The 26,565-nt window shown below is 46.2% G+C and overlaps 1 protein-coding gene across 1 annotated transcript in view; it reads right to left on the bottom strand.

Moving 5' to 3' along the window:
- Nucleotides 1–26,565, bottom strand: part of LOC116986152 (peroxidasin homolog) — a 99,317-nt gene that overhangs the window by 47,321 nt on the left and 25,431 nt on the right. Inside the window, exons 2-6 of the mRNA XM_033041353.1 lie at nucleotides 20,261–20,332; nucleotides 8,146–8,217; nucleotides 6,110–6,181; nucleotides 5,268–5,339; nucleotides 3,487–3,558 (exon numbers count right to left, since the gene is read on the bottom strand). Of these exons, the coding sequence (XP_032897244.1) occupies nucleotides 3,487–3,558; nucleotides 5,268–5,339; nucleotides 6,110–6,181; nucleotides 8,146–8,217; nucleotides 20,261–20,332 (360 nt within the window). The remainder of the gene's footprint in view (nucleotides 1–3,486; nucleotides 3,559–5,267; nucleotides 5,340–6,109; nucleotides 6,182–8,145; nucleotides 8,218–20,260; nucleotides 20,333–26,565) is intronic.

Here is a 26,565-nt window from a genome sequence, read left to right as displayed (position 1 = left end):
AATTAATTGTATTTTAACTTGTATTTTAACGTATTTTAACTTGTTAAGTATGGAAGCAATTTAAGGAAATGTGTGGTGTTATGTTTGTCTTGAAGCTGTCGTGGCACTGTAATTTCCTGAAAAGGATTATTAAAGGTATAATCTAATCTAATCTAATCTCCAGCATTTTTGTCTACCTTCGATTTTTCCAGCATCTGCAGTTCCTTCTTAATTATATTTAACTGCTGTGTTTGTGTTAACCAGTGTGTAAAGCTGCAGCTAGCAAGGACACTTAATGTTTTTTTTTTTTTTTTCATGATTAGTCATGTACAGCACTTTGTTGCAACAGTGGTTGTTTTTAAAGTGCTCTATAAATAAAGTTATTATTATTATTATTATTAAAGGTACTTTTAACTAACAAATCCACGATTTGAACGACTCTTGAGATGATTACCAATAATCATATTGTGACAATATCCTGACAATATTGGTGTTGTATTATGATCGGAGTCATATTAACATTCTCCAAAAGGATGGAGAAACTGGTTGTCCCATTTAGATCACTGAAGTGTATTATGGCTTTATCAGTCTATTGATCTTCAAGGCTGGAGCCACAGTGATCCCAGGCCTTAAGAGGCCGCGTCGGAAAGCTGGGATGTAATGTTAAAATTGTACAAGGCATTGGTGAGACCAAATCTGGAGTATGGTGTACAATTTTGGTCGCCCAATTATAGGAAGGATGTCAACAAAATAGAGAGAGTACAGAGGAGATTTACTAGAATGTTGCCTGGGTTTCAACAACTAAGTTACAGAGATAGGTTGAATAAGTTAGGTCTTTATTCTCTGGAGCGCAGAAGGTTAAGGGGGGACTTGACAGAGGTCTTTAAAATGATGAGAGGGATAGACAGAATTGATGTGATCAAGCTTTTCCCTTTGAGAATAGGGAAGATTCAAACAAGAGGACATGACTTCAGAATTAAGGGACAGAAGTTTAGGGGTAACATGAGGGGGAACTTCTTTACTCAGAGAGTGGTAGCGGTGTGGGATGAGCTTCCAGTGGAAGTGGTGGCGGCAGGTTCGTTGGTATCATTTAAAAATAAATTGGATAGGCATATGGATGAGAAGGGAATGGAGGGTTATGGTATGAGTGCAGGCAGGTGGGACTAAGGGAAAAAAGTTGTTCGGCACGGACTTGTAGGGCCAAGATGGCCTGTTTCCGTGCTGTAATTGTTATATGGTTATATGGTTATATGGAAATGAACTGCAGATTTAGGTTTAGGTTTAGAGATCCAGCGCGTAAACAGGCCCTTCAGCCCACCGGGTCCACGCCGACCAGCAATCCCCGCACATTAACACTATCTTACACCCACTAGGGACAATTTTTACATTTACTAAGCCAATTAACCTAAAGCCTGCACGTCTTTGGAGTGTGGGAGGAAACCAAAGAGCTCGGAGAAAAACCACGTAGGTCACGGGGAGAACGTGCAAACTCCGTACAGACAGCACCCTTAGTCGTGATCGAACCCGGGTCTCCGGCGCTACATTCGCTGTAAGGCAGCGACTCTACCGCTGCACCACCGTGACTGCCCTACTGGCTGGCTTACACCGAAGATAGACACAAAGTGCTGGAGTAACTCAGCGGGACAGGCAGCATCTCTGGAGTGAAGGATGCGGTTACGTTTTGGGCCGAGACCCTTCTTCAAATGTAGCATCCCATCTCCATAGATGCTGCCTGGCCCACATTCAGTTACTCCCCAAGAGGTAGTGCTTGACAAGTGCATATTAAACAATTAAACAATTGTGTGCAGTTTTGGTCCCCGAATTTGAGGAAGGACATTCTTGCTATTGAGGGAGTGCAGCGTAGGTTCACAAGGTTAATTCCCGGGATGGCGGGGCTGTCATATGCTGAGAGAATGGAGCGGCTGGGCTTGTACACTCTGGAGTTTAGAAGGATGAGAGGGATTCTTCAATCAATCAATCAATCAACCGTTATTGTCATCTTGCAAGCAACAGTTGTACAGTGCAAAATGAAAAGACGTTTCCCAGGGGATACCGGAGCATCGCACGTGAAATTTAAAACATTTCACACATAATAACACTGATGGAACAGTATAAATAAATAGTTAAAAGCAGGTAAAACAACAACGTTAAAATACAGTAAAACCAATCATAAAAATGTCCGGGGCAGCTGATTTGAGGGGCCAGTGCCAGTTATTAAAGTGTCCGTGCCAAGCCGCAGAATCAGGTGACTGTGAGTACAGAGTGACTGTTTAGCAGCCTCACAGCCTGTGGCAGGAAGCTGTTTAGCAGTCTTGTAGTCCGGGCTTTGATGCTGCGATATCTCTTGCCTGATGGCAGGAGATGCAGGTGTATGTGGAGGGGGTGCAGTTTGTCCTTAGCAATTCTCTGAAACATATAAGACTATTAAGGGTTTGGACACGCTAGAGGCAGGAAATATGTTCCCGATGTTGGGGGAGTCCAGAACCAGGGGCCACAGTTTAAGAATAAGGGGTAAGCCATTTAGAATGGCGATGAGGAAACACTTTTTAACCCAGAGAGATGTGAATCTGTGGAATTCTCTGCCTCAGAGGACAGTGGAGGCCTGTTCTCTGGATACTTTCAAGAGAGATCTAGATAGGGCTCTTAAAGATAGCGGAGTCAAGGGATATGGGGAGAAGGCAGGAATGGGGTACTGATTGGGGATGATCAGCCATGATCACATTGAATGGCGGTGCTGGCTCGAAGGGCCGAATGGCCTACTCCTGCACCTACTGTCTATTGTCTTAAACTAGAAGCAGCTCATCTCTGCAATGCCAGCTGAGTTATGTTAGAAACACACAGAAAGTCAGGGCTCATCTGTGGAGAGTAAACTAAGGTAATGGTTTTGTTTGATTAACTTTGATCAGAAATGTGTGGCACGGTGGCGCAGTCGGTTGAGCCACTGCCTCACAGCACCGTAGATCTCGGGTGCTGTCTGTGTGGAGTTTGCACGTTCTCCCCTTGTCTGCTTGTGTCTCCTCCTCCGCTCCAAAGACGTGTGGGTTTGTAGGTAAATTGGCTTCTGTAAAATCGGCTTCTTACGATTCACAGAGGCCGATTGGTGCCATAGTTTGGTTAGAATATAGTTTTACATATTTAATGAATAAACATATCTTTCTGTTGTCCATTTACTAGGTTAATCGGCCCTCTGTAAATTGCCCCTGGCGTGTCGGGAGTGGATGAGAAAGTGGGATAACAAACTCTAGTGTGAACGGGTGATCGATGGTCGACATGGACTCAGTGGGCTGAAGGGCCTGTTTCCATGCTGTATCTAAGCCTACTCTCATTAAGATGGTATTTGTTTAATCGATAATGTTTTATTATCAATGTTTTATGTGCCATTCCTAACTGTCACTGTATGCAATGTTGTCACTTGTGGGCGGAGCACCAAGGCAAATTCCTTGTATGTGAATACTTGGCCAATAAACTTATTCATTTATTCATATTTCCAGAGATTTTGTTACTCACAGTCGCTTGAGTGATTCAAGTTGGTTGAAGGTCCCTGGATGGATTCTGGAAAGTCGATTGTTGTGCAAAAATCTACAACATTTCAATAAAAAAATTAGTTTAAAAAATGTAGTTAATTTTGCGACATTGAAAAGGTGACAATGTTCAGAAGGATTGAATATGTTGGTGTCACCCAGAGTTACGTACTCTAGCCGTGCTCTCCAAGAAAGTTTCCCACACGTTTTTAGGGCACCCTAAACCATTTGACAAGCTAATGGACCGGTTCAGTTCAGCTTAGTTTATTGTCACGTGTACCGAGGTACAGTGAAAAGCTGTTGTTAGTTAGAGCCGTCAATGTTGTAATATTAACCTGTGCACGATAAACTCACACAAGCGGCAGGTTATTAGTGAAGTTGGTTGCGGTGATAAACAATGCCCGGTTAAATATTTGGAAATAATACGGTACAGGCCCACCACCGATTTACCGGCGACTCGTGGACCGGCACCTCCTTTAATCCGGACAGAATTACGAGAGCGCACTTGAAATCCACCCCAGAAGTCCCCCTGAAAATGTGTCCCCTAGGCCGGGTGAGGCGGCCGATCTCGGCCTCATCGGGACTTCCGCGGCCGATCGGCGGGTGGAATTTGCCTCCCTGTGGCCGGGGCTCTGGAACTCCGGCCCGGGCCGAGCCGGCAGATCCGTTCCCACAGCCAAATCTCCCAGGTTGACCGGTATCACGGCCCCTCAGCGGCCTTGGCGGGACATTCTGGCACCGATGGACTCCTCTCGGAGGCCGTGACCTCTGTTGGTCCAGCAACACGGACGACCCAGAAAGGCTCTGAGATGGGGAGGGCCGGAAAATGGAGGTGGGTTTGTTACTTTCAGCCAAAAATGAGATGAGCTCATCTGAGAGTCTGTACTTCCAATAATATAGCTCCCCCTTTGTACATTAATGGAGCATCATTCGAGAGTTTGCGCTGAAGAAACTGGGACTTCATCCCATTGCCCTCTCGTACACAACAATCAAACAGGTACACACATGCCCCACTCTGTTTGCATGCCAATGATAGAAACCTTTGAGTCGGGTTATTTCTACGACAAAATGGCTAAGAGTAGATTTCTAACAACATACAGCGTGATCTATGTAAATCCAACATCTAAAGGTGGAAATGGCACAGAAAAGATTTACAAGGATGTCGCCAGGACTTGAGGGAAAGATGCCTTCAAGCTGGAAAGGGATAAGAAAAGACTCACGAGGGTGTTGCCAGGACTCGAGGGGTTGAACTATAGGGAGAGGTTGAGCAGGCTGGGACTCTATTCCCTGGAGCGCAGGAGGATGAGGGGTGATCGTATAGAGGTGTATAAGATCATGAGGGGAATAGATAGAGTGAATGCACTGTCTTTATCCCAGAGTAGCGGAAATAGGTTTCAGGTGAGAGGGGAAAGATTGAATAGGAACCTGAGGGGCAACTTTTTCCACCCAGAGGGTGGTGGGTATATGGAACGAGCTGCCAGAGGAATTAGTTGAGGTAGGTACAATAACGGCATTGGAAAGACATTTGGACAGGGTAGATGCAAGATGCAGGCGGATCTGGATCAAACTCAGGAACCGGGACTAGATGGGGCATTTTTTGTCAGCTTGGAGGACTTGGTCTGAAGGGGCTATTTCCGTGCTGTGTGAGTCCATGATCACAGGCTGAAGAATATGAGAAAAAACTGGAGAAAATGCTGCTGGAAACAGGTGGATTAAAATGATTATCTTTGAAAAACATGCAGTAAAAGTCACAAAACGTGTACGTACAAACGCTCAAGTTTCGGAAGATCACTAAATGTTTCAGATTCTAACACTTCTATATTATTGAAGTGAAGGTACCTGTTGGGATAAAAAACAAAACATTTGATTAAGAGAAGTTAGCAAACAAGGTGACATGTTGACAACTTTTCTGTCCTGGGCCTCCTCCATGGCCAGAGTGAGTCCCACCGCAAATTGGAGGAGCAGCACCTCATATTTTGCTTGGGTAGTTTACACCCCAGCGGTATGAACATTGACTTCTCCAATTTCAGGTAGTCCTTGCTCCTTCCCCACCCCTTCCCAGCTCTCCCACAGCCCACTGTCTCCGCCTCTTCCTTTCTTTTTCCTGCCTTCCCCCCCCCCCACATCAGTCTGAAGAAGGGTCTCGACCCGAAACGTTGCCTATTTCCTCCGTTCCATAGATGATGCCTCACCCGCTGAGTTTCTCTAGCGTTTTTGTCTACCTGTAGACAACATTAGTTTAGTTTAGAGATACAGCGCGGAAACAGGCTCTGCTTGAACTAGGGTAGGCACGGTGGCACAGTGGTAGAGCTACAGCCTCACAGCGCCAGAGGCCAGGGTTCGATCCTGACCTCATTGTATCTCTAAACTAAACGTCAGACCCAATAATAGTGATCGGTAACGTGACTGGGGACAGTTAGTTTATTTCCTATAAATGAGATTTATTTTAACCAAACAACCATAGATAAATCTTTGGTATATTAGATCTGTCGCGGTATGGAGGAATAAAACCAAATATTTTACCTTGCATACACTACGGCATGGCACAATGGAAATCAGCAAATGATATTTTCGTTTTTTAATTACACAAAATGATAAGATAAACTTACAGCTGTTCCAGGGAGACCAACCCTTTGAAGGCTTGTTTTTGGATTGTCTGGATTTCATTTTTGTACAGGTAGCTGCAGAGACATGGAGAGACATTGGTAAAACAATGCGCCACTGTTTACCTGGTTATCTGTCACACTAGTTACAAGCCAAGATGCTTGTAAAATCATTAACAATTGGTAGCATTTTAACATTGGGATCAATAAGGAGGTGAAGCTCGGGATTTCTTTACCGCAGAAGGCTGTGGAGGCCAGGTCAAAGGATATTTTTTTTAGCAGAGATTCTGCATAGATTTAGCATAGATTCTGGATTAGCAAGGGCGTCAGGGATGGTGGGGGTGAATGGGGTTAAGAGGGAGAGATAGATTATATGCCATGATTGAATGGCGGAGTAAACTTGATGGGCCGAATGGCCTAACTCTGCTCCTATCACTTCTGAACTTATGGATAACTAACCCCATCTTTGACAGAAGAGTCAATGACACTTTGGAAAATGTTGTGAAACCACCACACATTGCTCAGCACTCTGTCACAGACATAACCAGTGGTAGACAACATGCTCGAAGAGTTTACCAAGTCACATTTAGCTCAGTGGTCACAGTGAAATAGTGCCCACTTTTACCCCCAATGCGAATTCATATGGAACAGTGGAACATAGAAACAGGCCCTTCAGCCCACCAAGTCGCGCAGACCAGCGATCACCCTGTATACCAACTACTATCCTACACACACGCTAGGGACAATTTACAAATTTTCCAGCGCCAATTAACTTACAAACCCGTACGTTAAGAGCTAGATAGGGCTCTTAAAAATAGCGGAGTCAGGAGATATGGGGAGAAGGCAGGAACGGGGTACTGATTGGGGATGATCAGCCATGATCACATTGAATGGCGGTGCTGGCTCGAAGGGCCGAATGGCCTACTCCTGCACCTATTGTCTATGGATTGTGGGAGGAAACCGGAACACCTGGAGAAAACCCACGCGGTCACAGGGAGAACGTGCAAACTCCATCCAGACGGCACCCAAGGTCAGGATCGAACCCGGGTCTCTGGCACTGTGAGATGTGGACTCCACCAATAAGCCGCCCATAATTCAGAAATACATAAGACTTGAAGCTCATGGAGGATAAATTACCCATCTGGAGATTGTAAATTCATCTGGTAACATTTTTTAGAATGATGCACTTCTGCAAATTGTTTAGAAATGTGGCCATCCAACCAAGCAGCTGTGTTGCATTATCCGCATTTAGTCAGTACACGGATCCGATGCTCGTCAATGAAATACTTGTGTTGCGAGTTACTGACTGGGAATAACATCATCCTACAGCAAATTAACAAATTAATCCCACTCAATGCTCATTTCATAAATCAATGTGTGGCCAGATGGAATTGAACCAAATGGTGTCGACTAATTGGAGTCATAGAGTGATACAACGTGGAAACAGGCCCTTCGGCCCAACTTGCCCACACTGGCCAACAATGTCCCAGCTACCCTTAGTTCCACTTGCCTGCGCTTGGTCCAGAACCCTCCAAACCTGTCCTATCCATGTACCTGTCCAACTCTTTCTTAAATGATGGGACAGTCCCAGCCTCAACTACCTCCTCTGGCAGCTCATTCCATACACCCCACAAAATGTTACCCCTCAGATTCCTATTAAATCTTTTCCCCTTCACCTGGAAACTATGTCCTCTGGTCCTCGATTCCCCTGCTCTGGGTAAAAGTCTCTGTGCATCTACCCGATCTATTCCTCTCATGGTTTTCTATACTTCGATAAGATCTCCCCTCATCCTCCTACGCTCCTTGGAATAGAGACCCAGCCTACTCAACCTCTCCTTATAGCTCACACCTCCTAATCCTGGCACCATCCTCGTAAATCTTTTCTGAACTCTTTCAAGCTTGACAATATCTTTCCTATCACATGGTGCCCAGAACTGAACACAATATTATAAATGCAGTCTCACACAACTGCAACATGACCTCCCAACTTCTATACTCTAACGCAGTCAATATTGTCTGGGTGTTTGTTGATTTATACTCACAGATATTTCAGGTTTTCCAATTCCTCAAAGGCCCTCCGTGGAATCCCTTTAATTTGGTTATTGTTGAGTAACCTGACGAGACAGAAGGAGTCAGTGAATGAATGAATGCATCAAAAAAAACTTGTGCACACTGAAGGTTTCATGTTTAGTTTAGTTTTAGATTAGTTCAGTTTATTGTCATGTGTACCGAGGTACAGTGAAAAGCTTTTGTTGCGTGCTAACCAGTCATAAGGTCATGAATGAATTAGTTTGTTGGCCAAGTATTCACATACAAGGAATTTGCTTTGGTGCTCCGCCCGCAAGTGACAACGACATACAGTGGCAGTTAGGAATGACACATAAAACGTAAAGGGATCAGGGGGTATGGAGAGAAGGCAGGTACGGGATACTGAGTTGGATGATCAGCCATGATCATATTGAATGGCGGTGCAGGCTCGAAGGGCCGAATGGCCTACTCCTGCACCTAATTTCTATGTATCTATGTATCTATGTAAACATTAATAATAAAACACTATTGATTCTTCTCCTATCAAAAGTGATGGGAATAGAATTAGGCCATTCGGCCCATCAAGTCTCCTCCGCAATTCAATCATGGCTGGTCTATCTCTCCCTCCTAACCCCATTCTCCTGCCTTCTCCCCATAACCCCTGACACCCGCACTAATCAAGAATCTATCCATCTCTGGCAGAAAGACAAAACATGATTACATTCGAGCCATTCACAGTACACAGATGAATGATAAAAGACTAACGTGAATAACATTTAATGCACAGAAGGCGGTGGAGGCCAAGCCAATGGATATTTTTAAGGCAAAGATAGATAGATTCTTGATTAGTCCAGGTGTCAGGAGTTATGGGGAGAAGGGTCTTGACCCAAAACGTCACCCATTCCTTCTCTCCAGAGATGCTGCCTGTCCCGTTGAGTTACTCCAGCATGTTGTGTCTATCTTTGATTTAAACCAGCATCTGCAGTTCCTTCCTACACAAGAGATTTTGTAATTCTTTAAAATGCAAGTTCTACAAGGAAAGTGAAAACATGTTGTCTTTGGTTTTGTTGCATAGACTGAACTCTGCATCGTCTTGGCTTCATGGCACTGGTGTTATTTAGTTTGAGGGAACATCATGGAAACAGGCCCGTTGGCCCATTGAGTCTATGTGGACCATTCACACTAGTTCCATGTTATCCTACTTTCGTATCCACTCCCTACACACTAAGGGGTAATTCACAGAGGGCTAATTAACCTACAAACCCGCACTTCTTTGGGATGTGGGAGGAGACCGGAGCACCTGGAGGAAATCCATGCTGTCACAGGGAGAACGTGCGAACTCCACACCGAACAGCTCCCGAGGTCAGGATCGAACCCGTATCTCTGGCGCAGTGAGGAAGCAGTTCTACCAGCTGCACAGTTTAGTTGGTTATTAATTTGTTGTTGTCCCCATAGCAGAAGCGTCCACATCGCTGGGGCTGGAAACAGGAAGTATCCTGAGCTAATTCTGCTACCACCATCATCTACTGCGACAAGTGATGGCTCCCCACTGATTGTCTCCGGAGGCTTGCGTCCTTTTCAGGACGGGCGATGACAGCGATGTCGACATTTGTAACAAGATGGACTCGAAAGAAATGGAGAATTTTTTGTTTATTAAATTTATGGTTATTAATTTGTTGGTTATTAAATATTATCTAATGAGTGCAGTGTTCACAAGCCTGTTATGCTGCAGCATTTGAGAATCTATTTGTTCATTTGTCACCACATACGACAAACACTCCTGATTCTGGAAAAACCTTGAATGTCAAGCAATTATTATTTCCTGATCGCTAAGAAGCTGCACATACAACGGGATATTATTGAGGGATTAAAAGGAAAAATCCATGCTGATCTATCCACGACACAGTGTTCATCATTCTGCCCCACTGTGATGCTAATCTATCACAAACGGAGTTGTTATGGGCCCGTCCCACTTGGCGATTTTTTCGGCGACTGGCGGCATCATTGACGACATGATGCGGCATGATGACGTTTCGACGCGCGGTGTTTTTCCAAGTGTCGTAACATTTTTTTTGTCGCTGCTGGGTTTTGAAAAATTCAAAATCTTTTGGCGACCCTGATATGACACCGGCAGTCGCCGAAAAAAATCGCCACGTGGGACTGGCCCTTTAAAGTGATGATCTAAAACCTAGATGACAACTTTGTCGGGACTGTGCCAAAAATGAAACATGTAAAAGTCAAAAATCTACTGGGATAGTTTTCACATCAGTTAAAATGCTGATAAATCAGAACATAATCCCACTCAGATCTCCTCTATTTCCTGAAATGGGATGACAAAAATGTCTTAAATTCCTCAAATATATTTCGCTCACATTTTGCACTGACCCATAAGTGCCAAGTCCTCACTCGAAAAGTTGCAATGTTAATCTCGCATCATCCAGTTCGCTAGGGACTTATCCTCGCAATCTCTGCCAAATTCAAATGCTGTTAACAAATTTGTCTGCAGAAGGGTCTCGGCCCGAATTGTTGCCTGTCCAGAGTCGCTGCTTGACCCGCTGAGTTACTCCAGTACTTTTGAGTCCAAGTCAAATGACACAAGATCCCAGCATCTGCAGTTCCTGGGGTCTCACAAGCGGTGAACTGTTTGGCTTTACCGTCATGTTCAAACGCCTCCCCAGTAAAACTCTTCACCAAATGCAGCCTCGACCACATTTGGAAAAAGTTCTGGCTTATGAATCATTCAGAGAAGAATGTGGAGACGCAAGAGGCTGCAAGTGCGAGAATCTTGAGCAAAACACAGAATGCTGGAGGAACTCAGTGAGTCAGACAGTATGTGTGGAAAGAATGGACGGGCGACGTTTCGGGTTCACATACAAGGAATTCGCTTTGGTGCTCCACCCGCAAGTGACAACGACATACAGTGATAGTTTCGGGATCAGTGGAAACATAGAAACATAGAAAATAGGTGCAGGAGTAGGCCATTCGGCCCTTCGAGCCTGCACCGCCATTCAATATGATCATGGCTGATCATCCAACTCAGTATCCTGTACCTGCCTTCTCTCCATAACCCCTGATCCCTTTAGCCACAAGGGCCACATCTAACTCCCTCTTAAATATAGCCAATGAACTGGCCTCAACTACCTTCTGTGGCAGAGAATTCCACAGATTCACCACTCTCTGTGTGAAAAATGTTTTTCTCATCTCTGTCCTAAAGGATTTCCCCTTTATCCGTAAACTGTGAGAGTTTGCTGGAGGCGTTTGGAGACCATCGGCATTGAAGACCAGAGGGACAAAGAGATTTGAATAGTTGCAGGGGTGTATGGGGTAAATAGAGTGATATAGCGTGGAAACAGGCCCTTCAGGCAACGACATTTCGTTCAGACCGAAAGGTCTGAATGACAAATAAAGGGTCTAAGTCTAAGTAAGTTCAGCCCAAATTGCCCACACCAGCCAACATAACCCATCTACACTTGGTCCACCAGCCTGCGTTTGGTCCATATCCTTCCAAACCTGTCCAATCCATGTACCTGTCTAACTGTTTCTTAAACGTTGGGATAGTCCCAGCCTCAACTACTTCTTTCGCAGCTGTTGTGTGAAAGAGTTACCCCACAGATTCCTGTGGTAGGCAAAAATGCTGGAGAAACTCAGCGGGTGAGGCAGCATCTATGGAGCGAAGGAATAGGCGACGTTTCTGGTCGAGACCCTTCGAAGAACGTTGCCTATTCCTTCGCTCCATAGATGCTGCCTCACCCGCTGAGATTCTCCAGCATTTTTATCTACCTTCGATTTTTCCAGCATCTGCAGTTCATTCTTAAACACCACAGATTCCTACTAAATCTTTACCCAGTCACCTTAAACCTATGTCCTATGCTCCTCGATTCACCTACTCTGGGCAAGAGACTCTGTGCATCTACCCGATCTTTTCCTCTCATGGTTTTATACACCTCTATAAGGTGAAAACGAAGACTAAAGATACTGCTCAGCAGTTTGGGCAAAGTTGAGGAGGTTTAATTAAGAGGAAAGTAGATGAAAGAAGTCTTTTTGGAAGAGGAACAAGTAAAAAAGATGGAGTAAGATCGTAGCGACCCCGAAAAGTCTCATTGACACAAAGTTTAAAGGCCTTTTGTTACCGGAATTGGCAAGGGAACTGAAATTTGAAAGAAATCTTTATTACAAATTATGACACAATTGTCAAGCAGAGGATATTAAACTCAGGTAGGTCAAGATGAGCAAAGTTAATATGATAGCGGAGTCAGGAGATACGGGGAGAAGGCAGGAACGGGGTACTGATTGGGGATGATCAGCCATGATCACATTGAATGGCGGTGCTGGCTCGAAGGGCCAAATGGCCTACTCCTGCACCTATTGTCTATTGTAAAATGTAATCATAAATTAAGGTTAGTTATCAGAATTTTTTTTCTTTTTTGTGTCCATACATTTGAGATGAGTTCGTCGACAAGTCATAGAATCACATGACACAGGTTCAGGGCCTTTGGCCCATAGAGTTTGTGCTAAATTTAATGCATCCATTTACACTAATCCCTGCTATTTATTTTTCTAACGTTCCCATCAACTCTTAAGACTTGACCCACAAAGAGCCATTTTCGCTGGACAATCCAACTGCCAACCAGCAAGTCATTGGGATGCCAAGAGCGTGTAGTAGTCCTAAGCACCAGGACCGGGACAGGTCAAGATGGGCCGAATGGCCCGTGTCCGTTCTGCACAACTTTACCCCTCTATGACAGGTTTGTAATTTCCGTTTGGTTTCGAGATACAGCATGGGACAGGCCCTTCAGCCCATCGAATGCGCGGCCACTCACACACTCATTCTATCCGACACACCAGAAACGATATTACAGAAGCCAATTGTCAACCTACAAACCCGTACGTCTTTGGAATGTGAGAGGAAACCGGAGCACCTGGAGAAAACCCACGTGGTCGCAGGGTCTTACAAACTCCTGGCAGGCAGCACCCAGAGTCAGGTTCGAACCGGGGTCTCTGGCGCTGTGAGGCAGCAACTCTACCGCTGTGCCACCGTGCCGTATCTAAAATCTTTGTGTTTCGAAACATTTTAATGTTTCCTCTGGAGAGAAATATTTCACACTCAATTATGATTTTAATGGTACTTGGTGCAGATTTTTTTGAATTTACGAAGAAGAAAAATTACTCATCTCCTGGTAGTAATGAAAGGGCTGGTGTCTTTTGTTAATAAATCAGAACACATATTTCAAGCTTTCTCCACAATTGAACTTCACATGGGAAAACTATCAGTAATTTCATCTTGAAGGTTGTTTTAAATAATTACTATTATACACTGCAGAAATAATGTTATTGATTGATTGATTGATTGAGAGATACAGCATGGAAACAGGCCCTTCGGCCCACCGAGTCCCTGTTGCCCATCGATCATCCGCTCACACCAGTTCTGTGTTATCCCAGCTTCTCATCCACTCCCGACACACCGAGGGCAATTCACAGAGGGCCATAAACCTACAACCCACACGTCTTTGGGAGGTAGACAAAAATGCTGGAGGAACTCAGCGGGTGAGGCAGCATCTATGGAGCGAAGGAATAGGTGACGTTTCGTCACCTATTCCTTCGCTCCATAGATGCTGCCTCGCCCGCTGAGTTTCTCCAGCATTTTTGTCTACCTTCGATTTTCCCAGCATCTGCAGTTCTTTCTTAAGCACGTCTTATGGGATGTGGGAGGAGACCGGAGCACCCGGAGGAAACCCACGCAGGTCACGGGGGAGAACGCGCTCCAAACAACGGGGCTCGATTCTACAGTGACATTTTACGAGCAGCGCAAGGGCGAACTCCACACCGACAGCGCCCGTGGTCTGGATCCAACCTGGGTCTCTGGTGCTGCGAGGCAAGTTGTTTTTTTTTCTTCCAGGGCCCATTAAACATCTGAAACCCATTACCATTAAACTGAGACGTTTCAGCATCGGGAACCCAAGCGATGACAAACTCAAAGCTTTCAGCGGCAAATAATGTAATAACATCCTAAACGCTGCATGTAGCTTGAAGCAAAACAAGCCTTCCATTGACAGTGTCCACGCTGGGCCATTGCTGTCGGAACAGTGATATTTATACAACTTTTTAAAATGTTGGATCGACACAAAAAAAAAACGTGAATTTTTTTTTTGATGGATGCTATCAGGTAAATCTTTTTTTAAATAATTTCTTTTAAATTTCTTTTTTATTATTCCTATTTATTTTACGTTTCTGTATATTTTAGTATTTTTCTTTTGTGTATTATTTGAGTGTTTCTTACTAACATGTCTTTTTTCCATTTTTGTGTCGATTTATTTAATACAAAATAATAATTAAAAAAAAACAATTAAATCTTCTGCTAAAGTGTTAAAATAAAAAGAAAGCATTTGGCTATTGTACCCCACCTCTCATGATATTTTAACATATCCACAAATCACACTTCGCCCTGGCAACTGACCAAGTAGAATTTGCTATCGCATGCCAGTTATTTCATGGGAAATTTATAATTGCCAACTTTTCACCAGAATACAAAGAACACACTCTGTTTAATCTGCTCCCTAAAGAATGGCCATAAAGGGAAATTATTTTTGATTTAAAGTCGAGAGAATTAACTTTTCCCCAACCCGTATTTCTCCCTCCCTCCCATCATCATCTTGCACAATCAAGAACAGTTCTGGACAAATATATTCTAGACAGGCTTTAAAAAAATGTCAGTAACTCAGCGGGTCAGGCAGCATCTCTAGGGGAGCATGGATAGGTGAGGTTTCGGGTCGGGACCCTTCTTCAGACTGAGTAGAGGAGGAGAAAGCTGGAAGCGAGGTGAAACATAGAAACATAGAAACATAGAAATTAGGTGCAGGAGTAGGCCATTCGGCCCTTCGAGCCTGCACCGCCATTCAATATGATCATGGCTGATCATCCAACTCAGTATCCCGTACCTGCCTTCTCTCCATACCCTCTGATCCCCTTAGCCACAAGGGCCACATCTAACTCCCTCTTAAATATAGCCAATGAACTGGCCTCGACTACCCTCTGTGGCAGGGAGTTCCAGAGATTCACCATTCTCTGTGTGAAAAAAGTTCTTCTCATCTCGGTTTTAAAGGATTTCCCCCTTATCCTTAAGCTGTGACCCCTTGTCCTTGACTTCCCCAACATCGGGAGCAATCTTCCTGCATCTAGCCTGTCCAACCCCTTAAGAATTTTGTAAGAAGGGGGTACAAATCCTGGCAAGTGCCTCTTTCGACACAAGTCAGTGGCTACGTTTAAGGCAGAGATAGACAAATTGGTGATTAGAATGGGTGTCAAGGATTCAAGATTCAAGAGAATTTATTGTCATGTGTCCCAGATAGGACATTGAAATTCTTGCTTTGCTTCAGCACAACAGAATATAGAAGGCATGAATACAGAACAGATCAGTGTGTCCATATACCATTGTATAAATATATACATACATGTTATGGGGAGATGGCAGGAAAATGGGATTAGGAGGCAGAGATCAGCCATGATTGAATGGCGGAGCAGACTCGATGGGCCGAATGGCCTAATTCTACTCCTATAACTTGTGAACTGTAGACGCAGGTTCACAAAAAAACCCCCCCAGAAAGTGCTGGAGTAACTGCAGCAGGTCAGGCAGCATCTCTGGAGAACATGGGTAGACACAAAAACAGACACAAAGTGCTGGACTAACCCATGTTCTTCAGAGATGCTGCTTGACCTACTGAGTTATTTGTCGATTTTCAGAAGCTGCATCTGCAATTCCTACTGCAGAAGTTGGTGGGGTTTTTTAAATTTAATAAAGTAAAAGGCAGATACAAGTGAGGGGGGAGTTGGGGGGGAGGGGGGGGGGGGGTTAATTGTGAGATGGGTGGACAAAGGCCAGAGATTAAAAGACAAATAGTGTGAGGCAACGAGACAAGGAGAAAAAAGACCCAAATGTGAAAACCACCCATTTCTTGCCAAACAAAATCCTCTCTCATCTGTATCCACCTATCACTTACTAGACTTTGTCCCAAAATGCTGCCTATCCCTTTTCTCCACAGATGCTGCCTGACCCGCTGAGTTACTCCAGCACTCTGTGTCTTTTTTTTTTGGTAAACCAGCATCTGCAGTTCTTTGCGTCTACATTAAAAAATTTCAACTCAGATTGGCTCTTTTTTTAAATGTAACTGAAAGGGAGTGAAATAAATTTTAAAAAGGTTGCGTAATGCTTATTCAATGATTTTTCTTTTTTTGCCGTTTTGCAAAGTGATGATGCCATTTTCTTGGATCGACTGACAGCTCGCTGCGGTTTGCCAGGTTTGTTTGACCATATGTTTCTGCAACATTCCCTGGCCTGCCAAGGACCTTTCCTGCGTGGTCACCCACCAGTTGCACTGTTAACATTTCAGCGCCTGCTCAGCACCGCGCCGATTACTCCTGCTTCAGCCCCTGGCGTCAAACCCAAAATCCAGAACCCTCTCGCCCCGAGGGAAACCAAATAAAAAAATTCAACCAACTTAACTCACTTCGTGCCAGAGTTCTGCTCAATCCCTGATCCAATCGGATCAGCATTGACTCAGAATTCAAGCAGCACGGTGGCGCAGCAGTAGAGTTGCTGCCTCACGGCGCCAGAGACCCGGGTTCAATCCTGACCACGGGTGCTTGTCTGTACGGAGTTTGTACCTTCTCCCCGTGATCTGCGTGGGTTTTCTCTGAGATCTTTGGTTTCCTTTCACGCTCCAAAGACGTACAAGTTTGTAGGTTAATTGGCTTGGTGTAAATGTAAAATTGTCCCTAGTGCGTGTCAGGGTAGTGTTAATGTGCGGGGATCGCTGGTCAGTCCGGATCACCCTATTTACAACTCAGAGGGCGGTGGAGGCAGGTTCTCTGGATACTTTCAAGAGAGAGCTAGATAGGGCTCTTAAAAATAGCGGAGTCAGGGAATATGGGGAGAAGGCAGGAACGGGGTACTGATGGGGGGATGATCAGCCATGATCACATTGAATGGCGGCGCTGGCTCGAAGGGCCGAATGGCCTACTCCTGCACCTATTGTCCATGTGAAACACCACCTATCCATGTCCTCCAGAGATGCTGCCTGACCCATTGAGTTACTCCAGCACTTTGTGTCTTTTCGTGTAGACCAGGGTCTGCAGTTCCTTGTGCCAGCAACTAATTGTGTTACTAACAGTAAACAGACTCGGGGATTATTCCTTTCAAGTGAAAGAAGCATACAGGCTATTGTTGTGCGTTAAAGCTACAGTTATTTCCTGCTGGATGTCTTTTGTTGGAAAAAAAGTGAAGATGAAATGTGCTTGTTTGTCGAGGAGGGGAAAGAGTTCATTACCCCCACACAGTTTATTCAGAAAGTTAATCTGCTCTGCTGTCTATTAGCGGGTACTTCATATTCTGTCACTGGCCGCCCGCCCGCCTGTCCCCATGATATAAGTTTGTACATATCCCCCACTGATAAACACTGCACAGTGCCAACGCATTGAAACACAGAAGATTGCTTACTCATTGTAGCTCTTCCAAAGCCAGCCCTCGGTGCCAACTCCCATTATCCTGAATCAACTGCTTCAGTGTGTGGCGTACAGCACCAGCCCCTCCCCGAGATAGACACAAACTGCTGGAGTAACTCAGCGGGACAAGCAGCGTCTCTGGAGGGAAGGAATGGGCCGGGACCCTTCTTCCGAAGAAGGGTCTCGACCCAAAACGTCACCCATTCCTTCTCTCCAGAGGTGCTGCCTGTCCCGCTGAGTTACTCCAGTATTTTGTGTCTATCTTCGGAATAAACCAGCAACTGCTGTTCCTTCCTACACATCTCGTCTGCTCCACTGCGAAATCTCCTCAAGGTACTGTATGCCTACTTTGAGGAAGTTCTCCTCCTCTCTCGGACGAGAGCGTCTGAAGAAGGGTCTCGACCCGAAACGTCATCCATTCCTTCTTACAGAGATGCTGCCTGTCCCGCTGTTACTCCAGCAGTTTGTGTCTATCATCGGTGTAAACAGGTATCTTCGCCCAACACCTCCACTCGGTTCGCAATAATCAACCTGATCTCCCGGTGGCTCAGCACTTCAACTCCCCCTCCCATTCCGAATCCGACCTTTCTGTCCTGGGCCTCCTCCATGGCCAGAGTGAGGACCACCGCAAATTGGAGGAGCAGCACCTCATATTTACCTTGGGTAGTTTACACCCCAGCGGTATGAACATTGACTTCTCCAATTTCAGGTAGTCCTTGCTTTCTCCCTCCTTCCCCTCCCCTTCCAAGCTCTCCCGCAGCCCACTGTCTCTGCCTCTTCCTTTATTCTTCCCGCCCCCCACCCCCACATCAGTCTGAAGAAGGGTCTCGACCCGAAACGTCGCCTATTCCTTCGCTCCATAGATGCTGCCTCACCCGCTGAGTTTCTCCAGCATTTTTGTCTACCTTCTACCTACCCACAATAACTTCTAAAATGCACAAAGTCCCAAGCAGTTTCTATCATCTAAATACATTGTGGTACATCGGTAGGGTTGTTGCCTCAAGGCGCCAGAGACCCGGGTTCGATCCCGTCTACGGGCGCAGTCTGCATGGAGATAGCACATTCTCCCTGTGACCGCGTGGGTTTCCTCCGGGCGCTCCGGTTTCCTCCCACACTTCAAAGGCGTGCCGGTTTGTAGCAGAGTAGAATAGTGTAGGACAATGCTTGTGCACAGGACGATCGCTGGTCGGCAGCAGACTCGATGGGCTGAAGGGCCTGGTTTCCACGTTGCATCTCTTGCGCTAAAACTCTGAACTAAGCATGTTATTGTTTAAGGGAATATTCTTTCTGTTCACAAAAGTTTTACGGTTTGGCAACCAGGCAACTTGGCTGACAGTAAACAAAGACCCCTTTCTGCCTGGCTGGAGATCACTGCAGCAATGAACCTCGCAAACATATGATTTATAAACAAAAAAAATCTCCATTTCCTGCTTTATTTTTAACAAACAAGATTGAATCACTTTCCCTGTTTCTGAACAGTAACAAAAACAACACAACATGGCCTGGTGATTTGGGGAAGAAAAATCTGTTTGAGGGGTTCAGAAATACACTGTACTTGATGGATCAATTGAAAGGTACAACATGGAAACAGGCCCTTCGGCCCACCGGGTCCACGCCGACCGTCGATCGCACATTCACACTAGTGCGATGTTATCCCACTTTCTCATCCACAACTTACATACTAGGGGCAATTTAGACAATAGGTGCAGGAGTAGGCCATTCGGCCCTTCGAGCCAGCAGCACCATTCAGTGTGATCATGGCTGCTCATCCCCAATCTGTACCCCGTTCCTGCCTTCTTCCCATATCCCCTGACTCCGCTATCTTTAAGAGCCCTATCTAGCTCTCTCTTGAAAGTATCCAGAGAACCTGCCTCCACCGCCCTCTGAGGCAGAGAATTCCACAGACTTACAACCCTCGATGTGAATAAGTATTTCCTCATCTCCATTCTAAATGGCTTACCCCTTATTCTTAGGGTCTTGTCTATCCACATACTACAGGGACACCCGCTGAGTTACTCCAGCATTTTGTGTCTATCTTTGGTATAGACCAGCATCTGCAGTTCCATGTTATTGCGATTTTTATAGATGCCAATTAATCTACAAACCCGCATGTGTTTGGGAAGTGGGAGGAATCCCGAGCACATGATCCATATCCCTCCATTCCCTGCCTATCTCAAAGCTCCTTAAACCCGACTATCGTATCTGCCTCCACCACCACTGGCAGTGAGTTCCAAGCTCCCACCACTCTCTGTGTAAAAATCTTGTCCCGCATAACTCCTGTAAACTTTGCCTAAGAAGGAACTGCAGATGCTGGAAAAAATCGAAGGTAGACAAAAATGCTGGAGAAACTCAGCGGGTGAGGCAGCATCTATGGAGCGAAGGAAATAGGCAACGTTTCGGGCCTCGGCACTTCTTCAGACTGATCTTTTTAAAACTCATTTACCATATTGTTTACAGAGTACTATTTTTCCATATTGTGTTGTGCTGCAGCAAGTAAGAATGTCGTTGTTCTACCTGGGCCACATGACAATAAAACACTCTTGACTCTTGAATGCTTGTGTTTCACGTAACTAACGCACTTCGACTCGGAAAGAATAACGTGATCCTAAGAAGCGGACCTGGCATCGTACTCACAAAGTGTTCAGATTCCTCAGTCTCTTAAAGGCCGCTGGACGGATCTCCTTAATGCGATTGAACCGCAGGTCTCTGCAAAGAAAAAAAAATATATAGATATATATAACCATACTAAATGTGAGATGACAGACTGGTGCCCGTCCCACTTACGCAATTTTTTCGGTGGCTGCCGGCACCCGTCATAGTCGCAGCAGGTCGGCGAAAATTTTCAACATGTTGAAAATCCAGCGGCGACCAGAACAAGGTCCGACTCTTTGGGCGACTACTCACGACCATACAGTCGTCACAGTCTCGTGGAGATGGGGCCTAGGCGGTGGTGAAGCCTTGCGCTGGTGGCGATGGGGCCTAGGTCGCGGCGGTGGCGATGGGGCCTAGGTGGTGGTGAAGCCTTACGGCGGTGGCGATGGGGCCTAGGCGGTGAAGCCTCGCGGAGATGGGGCCTAGGCGGTGGTGAAGCCTCACGGCGGTGGCTATGGGGCCTAGGCGGTGGTGAAGCCATGCAGCAGCGGCGATGGGGCCTAGGCGGTGGTGAAGCCTCGCGGCGGTGGCGGTGATGCCTCGCAGGTCGACCCGCGGCCGACGAGAGCGTGGAGGACCGCCATGAGGGATGGGGGAAGAAGTTCAATGGACAATGGAGGACCTGGCATAGGGGGGGGGTGGGGTGAAGCACAAAGAGGGGGAGCATGCGTGCTTTGTAACTTTGTCCGCCCTCTAGGTGGCCACTATTTGTATACATCGGATATGCAAACAAAGAATCTCACCGTGCCTTGTCACATATTATGACAATAAAGTTGTCAATTCCGGTCCACGATAGTTATCCCATTTTCTCATCCACTTGGAGCGTTTTACAGAGGTCCAATTAACTAACAGACCCACGTGTCTTTGAGGTGTGTGGGGAGGAACAACTTCCTAGTGTGTCGGGCATGGATGAGAACGTGGACCAACATAGACCTGGTGTAAACGGGGATCGATCGTCGGCACAGTTAAGGTTAATTACAAGGTTAATTCCCAGGATGGCAGGACTGTCACATGCTGAGAGAATGGAGCGGCTGGGCTTGTACACTCTGGAGTTTAGAAGGATGAGAGAATATCTTGTTGAAACATACAAGATTGTTAAGTCTTTAGACACGCTAGAGGCAGGAAACATGTTCCCGATGTTGGGGGAGTCCAGAACCAGGGGCCACAGTTTAAGAATAAGGGGTAAGCCATTTAGAACGGAGACGAGGAAACACTTTTTCTCACTGAGAGTGGTGAGTCTGTGGAATTCTCTGCCTCAGAGGGCGGTGGAGGCCGGTTCTCTGGATGCTTTCAAGAGAGAGTTAGATAGGGCTCTTAAAAATAGCGGAGTCAGGGGATATGGGGAGAAGGCAGGAACGGGGTACTGATTGTGGATGATCAGCCATGATCACATTGAATGGCGGTGCTGGCTCGAAGGGCAAAATGGCCTACTCCTGCACCTATTGTCTATTGTCTATTGTCTATTAGCATGGACCCGCTGGGCCAAAAACCATACATTTTGTTATTGGCAAACACAATGAGTAATTAATACGTTTTCCAGAACCAAGGCTTTAGATATTTCACATTGTCCATAGGGGCAGTCTGATTAAACACATCTCGATGAAATGATAGAGGCTCTTTTGGCACGTGATATTAGAATCATAGAAACATAGAAAATAGGTGCAGCAGTAGGCCATTCGGCCTCTTCGAGCTAGCACCGCCATTTAAAATGATCACGGCTGATCATCCAAAATCAGTACCCCGTTCCTGCTTTCCCCCCCCATATCCCTTGATTCCGTTAGCCCAAAGAGCTAAATCTAACTCTCTCTTGAAACCTCTCTCTCTCTCTCTGTTAAAGGATCACAGTGTTTATGCTGCATGACTCGTATCCATAGGCGTGAACTAGTGATCCGCAAATATTCGCCCGAGTCCCATTATGACAGCTGGGAAATTTGAGTTCAGCTAATGAAATAAGTCTGGAACAAGAGGCGATTGTGAGGAACGTTACCCATGAATTGTGGATTGTCATAAATCCTCATCAGCTTCACTGACTTTCTTTGGGGTTGCAGATCGCTCATCCTTAACCTATTTGGCCTCAATGTAACTGCAGAACCATCAATGCCCTTGACCGTTGACTGACCCTTGCAATGACTCATGGCCTTCAACCCAACAGTTGAGTACTGAAGACAGACCCAAAATGCTGGAGCAACTCAGCGGGACAGGCAGCATCTCCGGAGAAAAGGAAATGCTGTTCCTCCAATTTTAAACGTTCTTACTTATAGAAACGTATTAAATTATAAAAGGACCGGACAAGCTCGATGCAGGGAAAATGTTCCCAATGTTGGGCGAGTCCAGAACCAGGGGCCACACAGTCTAAGAATAAATGGGGGGGCCATTTAAAACTGAGATGAGGTAAAAAAAAAAAAACATTTCCCCCAGAGAGTTGTGAATTTGTGGAATTTGGGGTTCTGGAAGATAGCGGAGTCGGCGGATATGGGGAGAAGGCAGGAACGGGGTACTGATTGGGGATGATCAGCAATGATCACATTAAATGGCGGTGCTGGCTCGAAAGGCCGAATGGCCTACTCCTGCACCTATTGTCTGTTGACCAGCTCGGCCCACGTCCCTCTCCTCTCCCGCCCCCCTCTATGTCCCCGGGGGAAACGCCTCCTGCAGCTGACCTTGCAGGCATTGGAGACAACACCCCTCTCCCACCGGCCCACTCCTCGCGCCCGTCATCACCAGTGACCCCCCCCCCCTCCTCTGGACTTCAGGGCCAGTCTCAGTGGCTCCGACCTCCCCCCCCCCCCCCCCCCCACACACAGGCCGCGGCCCACCGGGTCTTTCTTGGCAGATGTAGGATTGAAGTTGATGTACAGGCTGATAGGAAGAAGCTTGTCGATGTTTAAACTCCCCAAACCCACAAAAGAGGCATCTGGCTCTTATTATGCTCCATAAACTGCACCAGAGAAAGTCCTTACTCCATCCCTGGCGGGAGGTTATATTATGTTGAGATACTCTTTCACAAGTATCACATTTCACCAATACTTTTCCCTGTTGCAATATTTTACTCATCCCAGGAGAGTCACACAAGCGAAAGAAATCACAGAATGTTATTCTTCTCGTCCAGCTGGTATCTTGGCTTACACGCAGAACATGGTCGAGACCTGAATATTCCGTTTAGTTTCTTTTCCGTTCAGTCGGGCGGCTGTTACTAACATTCGGAAATATTTGGCCTTTTCAGTTTAAATATAAACCTTCGGCAAGTAACAAATCAGTTTTTAGCCTCTACATATAGCACAACCATTTGGTATTTTATTTAATTCACATGTTTAACCAATAACGTTTTATTATTAATGTTTTATGTGTCATTCCTAACTCATCATTGTAAGTCATGTTGTCACTTGCGGGCGGAGCACCAAGGCAAATTCCTTGTATGTGAATACTTGGCAAATAAACTTATCACATAAACATAAACTCATAAAGAAAGCACATCCATGTGCAAAGTCTGAACTTACTAAAGTTCATTCCATTTATCCCCCCCTGTACTTGGGTTTTCATTGCTAACACAATTTTTTTAAATTGAAATAACAAATATTAAAATATATTCATAATCATAACAAAATATCCTTCTCTCTCTCTCTCTCTCGCTCCGATATCTCCCCTCCCCCTCCGCATACATTCCATCCTCCAGCTTCACAATTTTCAACTCTTCCAAGTCTGTCTCGCACCTACTGCTTTTATCTCTGGCCTTTACATAGATACAGAGAAAATCGGTGCAGGAGTAGGCCATTCGGCCCTCCGAGCCAGCACCGCCATTCACAGTGATCATGGCTGATCAACCACAATCAGTACCCCGTTCCTGCCTCCTCCCCATACCCCTTTATTCCGCTAGCCCAAAGAGCTCTATCTAACTCCCTCTTGAAAGCATCCAGTGAATCGGCCTCCACTGCCTTCTGAGGCAGAGAATTCCACAGATTCACAACTGTGTGAAAAAGTTTTTTCCTCTATGGAGAGAAGGAATAGGTCTCGACCCGAAACGTCACCTGTACCTTCGCTCCATAGATGCTGCCTCACCCGCTGAGTTTCTCCAGCATTTTTGTCTACCTTCGATTTTACAGAAGCCAATTAACATACAAACCTGTACATCTTTGGAGTGTGGGAGGAAACCGGAGCACCCGGAGAAAACCCACGCAGGTCACGGGGAGAACGTACAAACTCTGTACAGACGGCACCCGTAGTCAGGATCGAACCCGGGTCTCTGGCACTGTGAGGCAGCAAATCTACCGCTGCGCCACCGTGCCGCCCGTATTTTCCCACAGGAGGGAATATTCTCTTGTCCACATTGACAAAACCTCTTAGGGTTTTATAAGTTTCAGTTTAGTTTGCTCTCATTCTTCTGGATTTCAATGCGTACAAGCCTAGCCTAGGCTGCCAAACCTTGCCTCATAAAACAACCCACCCATTGCAAGTATTCTATAAAACGGCTTCCAGTGCACTAAATAACAGCACAGTCTATTGCAGATGTGGTCTCACCAATGCAGTATGTTCCTGATGCCTGATATCCTCATTAGGGTTGCCAACTGTCCCGTATTAGCCAGGATATCCCATATATTGGGCTAAATTGGTTTGTCCCATACGGGACTACCCTTGTCCCGTATTTGACTGCTGCTACTCGGGTCGAGGGGACTGTCGGGTCAGAGCGCCGCGTCCAGCCCCGCCTCACCCGTCCCGACGTAGTGCAGCCCATGGAGTGCAGCAGCAGCACCTCGCCCGTGGGACCGTCGGTCGGAAGCACGATCAGCCGTCCGGCCCTCGGACCTACGCTTACCGCCGACACCACCACCACCCCTCCTTCTCATGGCCGATCATCGGTTCATGAGTTGGATGGAGTGCCCGGGCCAAAACTCCTCAGCTGGCCCACCGGCTGGGCTTTGTGTGCAGTCCAGCACCCGGGCCAACTCATCATACACCCAGCCACGGGCGAGTCGGTCAACGAATTGCCGTCGGGAATACGTCCCGTAATTTGACCTTTTGTCCCTTATTTGGGAGTGAGAAAGTTGGCCACCCTAATCCTCACTATTCTTGCATTCTGTTCCCTTAGCAATAAGCAACAATGTTTTGTTCCCATTCCTAATTACTCACACTACATGCATACTTAGTTTAGTTTGGAGATACAGAGCAGAAACATGCCCTTCGCTCCACCGAGTCCACGCTGACCAGCGATCCCCGCACACTAGCATTGTCCGACACATACCTGGGACAATTTGCAATTTTTAACCAAAGTCAATTAACCTACAAACCCGCATGTCTTTGGAGTGTGGGTGGAAACCTGAGCTCCTGGAGAAAACCCACACAGGGCACAGGGAGAACATTCAAACTCCATACAGACAGCACCCGTAGTAAGGATCGAACCCGGGACTCTGGCGCTGTGAGGCAGCAACTCTACCGCTGCGCTACTGTGGAACCCCAAGCACTTTGTGGTCATTTTATGTAAACAAGCCCCTGCACTTCCTTGTTTCCAAGAGTTTCATTGTTCTGTTGCCGGCAAGAACAGGAAGGCAGATTATTATCGGAATGGTGTCAGATTAGGAAAAGACGAGGTGCAACGAGACCTGGGTGTGCTTGTACATCAGTCACTGAAAGTAAGCATGCAGGTTCAGCAGGCAGTGAAGAAAGCAAATGGCATGTTGGCCTTCATTGCAAGACAATTTGAGTTTAAGAGCAAGGAGGTCCTACTGCAGTAGGTACACAAAAATGCTGGAGAAATTCAGCGGGTGCAGCAGCATCTATGGAGCGAAGGAAATAGGCAACGTTTCGGGCCGAAACCCTTCTTCAGACTGATAGGGGGTGGCGGGGAGAGGGAAGGAAAAAGGAGGAGGAGGAACCCGAGGGCTGGGGGATGGGAGGAGACAGCTCGAGGGCTAAGGAAGGGGAGGAGACAGCAAGGGCTAACAAAATTGGGAGAATTCAATGTTCATGCACGCCGGATGCAGGCTCTCCAAGCGGAATATGAGGTGCTGTTCCTACAATTTCCGGTGTTGCTCACTCTGGCAATGGAGGAGACCCAGGACAGAGAGGTCGGATGGGTAATGGGAGGGGGAGTTGAAGTGCTACTACTGCAGTAGTACTGGACCCTGGTGATTGTGTCCAAGTTTGGTCTCCTAATTTGAGGAAGGACGTTATTGCTATTGTGGGAGTGCAGCGTAGGTTCCCGAAACGTCACCTATTCCTTCGCTCCATAGATGCTGCCTCACCCGCTGAGTTTCTCCAGCATTTTTGCCTACCTTAAAGACTCTGGAGTTGGT

The sequence above is a fragment of the Amblyraja radiata genome, chromosome 23, assembly GCF_010909765.2.
Source record: "Amblyraja radiata isolate CabotCenter1 chromosome 23, sAmbRad1.1.pri, whole genome shotgun sequence".
NCBI classification, from domain to species: domain Eukaryota; kingdom Metazoa; phylum Chordata; class Chondrichthyes; order Rajiformes; family Rajidae; genus Amblyraja; species Amblyraja radiata.
Note: the sequence above shows the minus strand (reverse complement) of the source record. Positions and strands in the feature narration are given on the sequence as shown.